Source organism: Juglans regia, chromosome 8 (genome assembly GCF_001411555.2).
Source record: "Juglans regia cultivar Chandler chromosome 8, Walnut 2.0, whole genome shotgun sequence".
NCBI lineage: Eukaryota > Viridiplantae > Streptophyta > Magnoliopsida > Fagales > Juglandaceae > Juglans > Juglans regia.
The window spans coordinates 13,802,085-13,809,103 of record NC_049908.1 but is presented as its reverse complement, the minus strand read 5'-3'; the positions used below and the strand labels follow the sequence as shown (position 1 = coordinate 13,809,103).

Sequence of the window (7,019 nt, the reverse complement as noted above, 5' to 3'; positions counted from 1 at the left end):
TTCAGGCAAAGCGAGCTCTGTAGGTGTGGTAGTCGGTTTGAAAACCAAAAAGAGGTGCTCTTAGGCACAAATAAATAGAGGCAATGGGTAGTTATGCCACCTAGCTAGATATCTTCTACTCGAACTTGGTTATAGGTTGTCAAACGTCCCTTCTTTCTTTTGCTTTGTCCTTCTTGGTCAGAGAGTACAATGAATCTTACGTCAAAACGTAGGTTATTCAAATTTAAGTTAATAATTGTGTTTCTGGAACATTTTATTTTAAAGATAACTGGTAGCATTAACTTATTCTGAGTAACCTAATGCACGAGAAATCAAAAGTGCTATGACAATTGAGCTAAAAACATGGTACCCTAAAAGAAAGATTATAGTTATCTCTTTCAGACAGAGAGCTTATAAGCAGCCTTCCAGAATGGCTCCAAATACAGTAAAGCTTTGTTCCCACTCCCACCTTCCATGCACCTGCTCGGCCTGGGAAGTCTCCCTATAGCCGTTTCAGGCCCAAAACCCACAGTAATTCCACTTCTCTCTTCGTCCTCACAGCAGTACATCTTCTCATCACCAATATCTCTATCTTCCCCAACTTCTGCTTCTTCCATTTCTTCTTCAGCATCTTCTGTTTCAGGTTCTGGTTCTGCTTCTTGAGCAACTTCCTCATCGCCATCCTCACCAATTCCTTCACCTTGAACCATCCGAATCCTAAGCCTTCCATCCCCACGCTCAGAATGAAACAGGCCACGACAAGAAGGGACTGTAAAAGCTTTCAGAACAAGCCTACCTCCTTCACGGTGAGATTTAACTCGTACACCACTCGAGCTACTAATGGATTTCAAGGGTGGTGGAAAACTCCAGGGATGATTCAACTTCTTAGACACCCGAAATCCATGCAATTTCGAGGCCTTCTTCGACTGACCATTCTCGCTAACTACTGAAAACAAATCAATTTCATCGATGTCGCTTTCATTGCAAGCACTACCTGTCTCGCTGCCCAAGCTTTCGGTGCACATTCGAAGGCTTTCTTCGCTTAGCCTCAAGGATGAGCGCCTAACTTGAGGGTGTACGTATACTTTATCATTTTCGGTGTCTTTTTCTTTGCTATAGTGGGAATTGTTGGTAAGAACCTGGACGAAACTCAAGCCGTACGAATTAGCACCACTCAAAGACATGGTTTACTTCACTCTATGGTATGTTAAATGACAAAACAGAGGATGAAACAGAGGAATATTTAGTCTTGACCTAGAAAGACTGGAACTTGAGCAAAACCCACCTCTTGATTTGGCTGAAAAAGAAAATGGATCAGAGAGAGAGAGAGAGGGAGAGAGAGAAGGGGAAAAGGACTGGATGATGTGAGATAGAACTGGAAGTGAGGTATGAATTTATAGGAAGAAGCAGCTGAGAGGGAGAGGTACATAATGAATCCCACTAGAGCTATACAACTTCAGTCCGCCAGACGTTATAAACACAAAAGGAAATAGAGAGGTTAGCACTAAAGTAGAAGAATACTTTCTTTCTTGGGTGGGTGTTTTAAACACTCAGAATGGGTGGGAGTGAGTCAAGACTCGAGAGCTGATCAATGTTCATCCTCTACTCGGAATGGTTTAATTTTCCTCTTTTGGGACCAACACGAACCCTTTCCACCAAAGTTTTGAATTTTGTTTTAATTAATTATTTCGATCTAAGTATCGGAATGAAATATTTTAATACAAGTACGTATTTTTGTACCGTTTCAAATTTATATTTTATATATATATAATATGTATAAACTTCAAATTATCTATTAGTATGATGTAAAATAAGATTATAAGATGGTGACTTTTAATTCTATGGATACGATCTTAGTTCTTCCTTTCACTTCATGTAACATGCAATCACAATATCCTGGTTTTTTTTTTTTTCTTTCTTTCTTTAATAATTGTATACATACTCTCTCTTGTTAATATTATAAAAATGAATTGTGTTTATTATATTTTATATAAAAATTTAAAAAAACTATAATAATTATATGAAATGATATAAGATAAAATAACTTGATTTTACCAAGGAAATCAACCATAAGTGAATCGAAGAAACGCACCGAAGATATTTATATATCACAGTAAATCCAGGCTGGTCCCAGTTGTCATTTCCCAAAAGAAGAGACGTGAGCAACAAATCAATTGTATAAAAAAGTGAAATTACAAGCTGTAGAACTTTTATGGTAATTATTAGAAGTGCTATTACATTATGTTTCGAACCGAAATACAGATTTAGGCCGGCGATAAATACTATTAATAATGATCATCTTCCTATCATATGTTAGTATATGATTTATTATTTATATTCTTTTATTTATATATATTTATATATCAATATATATTTAAATAAAAAAATAAAAATAATAAATCACGTATTGATATGTGATGTAAGAGATCAAAAGTAGAATTTTTCTATACCAGAATTTCAAAATTCGGCTAAAACATGATAAAATTATTTAAAATTCGAGCCGAAACAAAATATTTATTATATATGGTGTCTCAGTCTGCTTACTGTTCCAAAATTCCAAAAATTCCAACCTTAGTAAAACGATTTTTCTTCAATATTCTGTGTCTGGGATTGTTAGTTTGCCCAATACATTTGTTCTTTACACTTTACCACTATGCTCTTACATTTCATTTTGTTTTTGGATAGAGTAGTTTCTTCTATATAAGCGACCCTCTCAGCATTTTTATTCGACTGATGTCTAAGGGTCTACAGTGGTGATTGGCTATTGGTGGAGTAATTTTACTTCCATCGAATCAATATTATTCGACAATTGATCAGATTATTTATTGATGGTGTCGATTTTGGAGATCATGAGTAATCCTGACTTGATAAAATAAAGAAATTGTAGAAAATAAATGAAGCACGAAGTACTCATGTGGCCTACAGCCTTCATCCATAAGGTCTGGGGTAAAATCAACTATAATGTATATAAAAATACAAATTCTCACCTTCCATTTTCGCTCTTTGTTGCAAGGAGAAAGGGGAAAAATAGAAGGAGGTGAAGTTTGAGAAGATGAAGCCAGCCTTTGCTTATTGTCGTCCCCTCTTCCTTTTCTTTGTTTGCTTCTCCTCATTGCTTTTCTCTTTCTGGCTTCAATGTTTGTCTTGTCGCCCATTAGGAAACCCACGCCTAAAAATGTTTTGACCTAAGCCCAATCTTGACTGGACCCAAAGCCAAACCCTTATGTCCCTTAAAACTCTAAAAGCATTTCCCTCATCTTCTCTCCCCCTCCCTAACAGCTTCTCCCTCATACCAACATTTCATCCCTTGGGTTGAACCCTTGCTTCACAATTTGTGTCGCCCCCCATCCCTTGATAAAGGTCTTGGCGAGATTTCATGGTGCCAAGGGTGCCAACCAAACGGTCAACACCTAGGGTTTGGTCGGGTTAGGCATGTCTCGTCCAGATGGACATGCACGTTTTGGATACATATGTAAAATCGCAACAGAAAAAAAGAGGTTTAGTCGGTGAACTAAGACCTTGAAGTACCAGAAGTCTAAAACATATCATAAAAATAATTATTGTCATTCTCCATATATATTAACAGAGTAACATACACCTCAAATAGTTTGTTCATCACCTAACAGGCAGCAGATTGAATACAAGTGGTCGCCCTTTAGAAAGTATTAAGTACAACTCAAAATGATGCATGGCTCCTACAATAGAGACAAGCATCCATCCTCAAGGTTCGAGTGGGATTTGCTCTTCTCCCTCAGGAATTGCTCTTGGTTCTAACTCTGTGTCAAACTCTATGGTTTCGAGGATGAACTCAAAGGTAGGTTAAGCAGCTATGAAAAAAGCTGCTGATGAGAGATAATGCTCCTGAAGATGCAATGAACAGTTTTACGTAAATAGTGAAATGAGATGTACATACGCTTGGCAAGGAATCACCCTCTCTAGCATAAGCACATGGCTTTGTAAACATGACGATGAACCACCCTCTTAGTGAAACATATATATATATATATATATATACAAGTAATCACCCTCCGAGAAATTACCCTTTTACGCAATATATTTTAAAGCATAAGTACTATTTAGGCGAAGAATTACCCTTCTCTCCAGTAGATCAAGTCTATAAAATCATATTGGTTCCAAAGGCACAATCTCCATCACACAGATACTCATCTCATAGATATTCGTCATACAGATATACGTCGCCTGATGGGCAAACAGGGGATGAGCCACCCCTCTATTCAAAATCAAGAAAATCCCTTCTACCTGAGCAGAATTGTGCAAGTCAGCTCGCCTAGACCCCAACACAGGTCAATTCTCACATAAAGATAACACGTTGCACTGGGGAAACGTCTACCAAGCCAATTGACTTAAAGACACCAATACGTGATACACCGAGAGATTCTACATCTTGACTATTAGGTGTGGCCAACTATGATACCGCCCCACCCCAATCATTCACGAGGACTCCCTCTATCCGCATGAAGCTTGTGGCGACATTTCGCAGAAATTGTTCGTGGAACTCCGACTCGTCTCATGATTATTTATGCATGGTATAGTTACTCACATAGAGATATAGATATTCACACCGAGATCATTAATTAGGGAAAAAATAGCAAACACATTCAAGTCTCGAAAAAAAGGAAGTGAACATAAGATAAATATAATGATAAAACTAGATTTATTCATTCTCAAAAAGGGGAAAGTTATAGAATATGCAAATGCCTCTTATATACAACATTCATCCCACATTCCCCAATACTATCTTAGAAGCTAACCTACTTCACAACATTGGGTTCGCTACTTTGCTACGCTGCTCCTTCCTTGCTTCCTCTGAAGAATCCAAGTCCACGAGATATCAAGTGTTTAAGATCTTAAAAGAGAGATTTCATCTCATGTCTCAATCCCCTTTATAGGGCAAGACTGCCAGACACCCTTCTGACACACTTCTAACTCCAGGTAACCTTGGGTAGGAGTTTTTTAGCCTCGACAATCATATTGCAGGATGACAGAGACAGATGGCAAAGGCATGGTTCGCACCTCGTTGCGGCCTACTAACTCCTTAAACCTTCCTTGAATGAGGGTCTTCCACATGGCATTACGGCACGTATAACTATTTTCTTTGCCTTACCAATGAAGTGTCCCTCATCTTTCTTTCCACTCAACTCCATTGATGGTAAACCCCCTTGCAATGGCGGTGCCCTCACATTGTCACCCCTGTCCACTAATCAATTCCACCAACCTAGAGCCACGTTAGTTCAGCTTGTGAAGACAATCTCCGTCCTATAAATGAAACCTTAGTGCCCTCATCTCTATCACCTCACCCTCTGTGAAATCGAGACCCTCTCTTCTCCTCTTTCCATTCTCTTTCCTTTTCCTCCCTTTTCTTTCCCTCAATCTCCCCTATGTATCTCGAAAGTCATACCCATTTTGGGTTAAAACAAAATCTCAAACCCAATAGTCGCGCCTCTCCATCTATCCGTCCCTTCTGGCTCTCAAACCCAATAGTTGGGCCTCTCCATCCGCTTGTCCCAGCACCGATAACGATGACTTCTCTCTCTATCTCTTTGTCTTGATCTCTGTCTCTGTCTCTGTCTCTCTCTGGCTTTCACCTTCCCTCTTTATCTCTTCCTTTCTCTCTCTATCTCCCCTTCTCTCACAATCTTCCCCTTGCTCAAGCCATCGGCCAGCTCTACACCAAAATCTACCCCCAACCATTCTCACTCTTGGTGCCGAAAACCCTCACCCACTTGGGCCCTTCAGTCCATTATTTGAATTGAAGCTGCATAGCATTTTCCGACAACCCTCTATTGTTGAAAATAGCCTCACAACCACTCAAGGTCTCTCTCTCTCTCTCTCTATGTATATATATATATATATATATTCCTTCTCTGCTTGAAGCACCCATCACTCTCAAGCTCTAGAAATCCTTTCCCCTCAGCTGATGGAAATAGCTACGAGTAGCAACCAACATTAAGCTCCTAGCACTAGTCATCCAAAAATTTCCCCCACCGCATGGAGGTAAGTGACTCTCTAAATGAGTTCAAAAATGGGTGAGACAGAATTGGAAAATTTTTCTCGTTTACTATCCATATTCTCACTCTTGTGCCTCTATTACATGGTTTGTGAAATGGTTTGTTGTTCTTTGGTTTTGGTCCTATGCCTATGTTGTATGATTGAAAAAATAGATTGTTGTTTAAATGCAAACTTGGGTTGCCTCTATTTCGTGATCTGTTGTAAATTGTTGTTGTACTCGTCTATGATTTTCTATGACATCTCGATTCTTTAGGTGTGTTGTTTGCTTGATTGAGCCATAGAAGTTTGGGTTTGAGGTTTTGCATGGGGTTGGTTGCCAAATTAGGGTTGCAAATTTTGTTAGGAAAAAAAAAATTGTTGCTAGATCATGTAGTCCATGGGATAGTCTGGGATGTATGGAGTTTGAGCCTTGTTTCCTCTTTGTTTGGACTTTTTTAGGATGTAAGAAGATTCTAAAATGTTGTTGGCTCCACGGGTGAGATGGCAATGCTCTCGAGTTGAAGATGTGAGCTCTCTAATGGCGAAGGTTTGAGGACTCTGTGGTGAAGGATGGGGTGCAAAGCCAAGCGTCGCTCAGAATGAAGTAGCATGCACGGTTGTTACCCATGATGTGGCAAAGAGAGCTGGGATGTGTGGGTGGCCCATTTAGCAGAGACCATGGTGCACACATTAATAAAATGAATGTTCTAAAAATTGGATTTTGAGTATGTTTTCAATTTGCACGGAAACTATGTAAAGTAGTTTGAGTTTTGTTATGCAGTAAACTTTTGCGTGAAGTGACTATTGTTCGGATATCTTTAATTGGTTAAGTATGTATGTCAAGTAAAACCTTTTCTTGCATCATCTACTTGCATATATTTGTTTCCACCGGAATCCATCTTTGAATTTTGTCTTAGTTTCGCTTATTGAGATTTTTCAAAAAGCCACCATGGTAGTCCCATCGTAACTTTTGATATAGATGGAGACTTTATAGTAGTAATGGAAATAGAGATCCAGCTTAGTCAGAGAAT

General features: G+C 38.9%; 1 protein-coding gene across 1 annotated transcript; it reads right to left on the bottom strand.

The window, feature by feature from the left end:
* Positions 1–346: 346 nt before the first annotated feature.
* On the bottom strand, positions 347–1,484 carry LOC108980186 (protein FANTASTIC FOUR 3-like). The gene has a single exon (XM_018951037.2). It carries the CDS (start codon positions 1,161–1,163, stop codon positions 378–380), a length of 786 nt encoding a protein of 261 aa, XP_018806582.1. The 5' UTR covers positions 1,164–1,484; the 3' UTR covers positions 347–377.
* Positions 1,485–7,019: the final 5,535 nt, after the last annotated feature.

Coding starts and splice junctions, on each gene's coding strand:
- LOC108980186 (XM_018951037.2), bottom strand. CDS start 1,163: ATGTCTTTGAGTGGTGCTAATTCGTACGGCTTGAGTTTCGTCCAGGTT.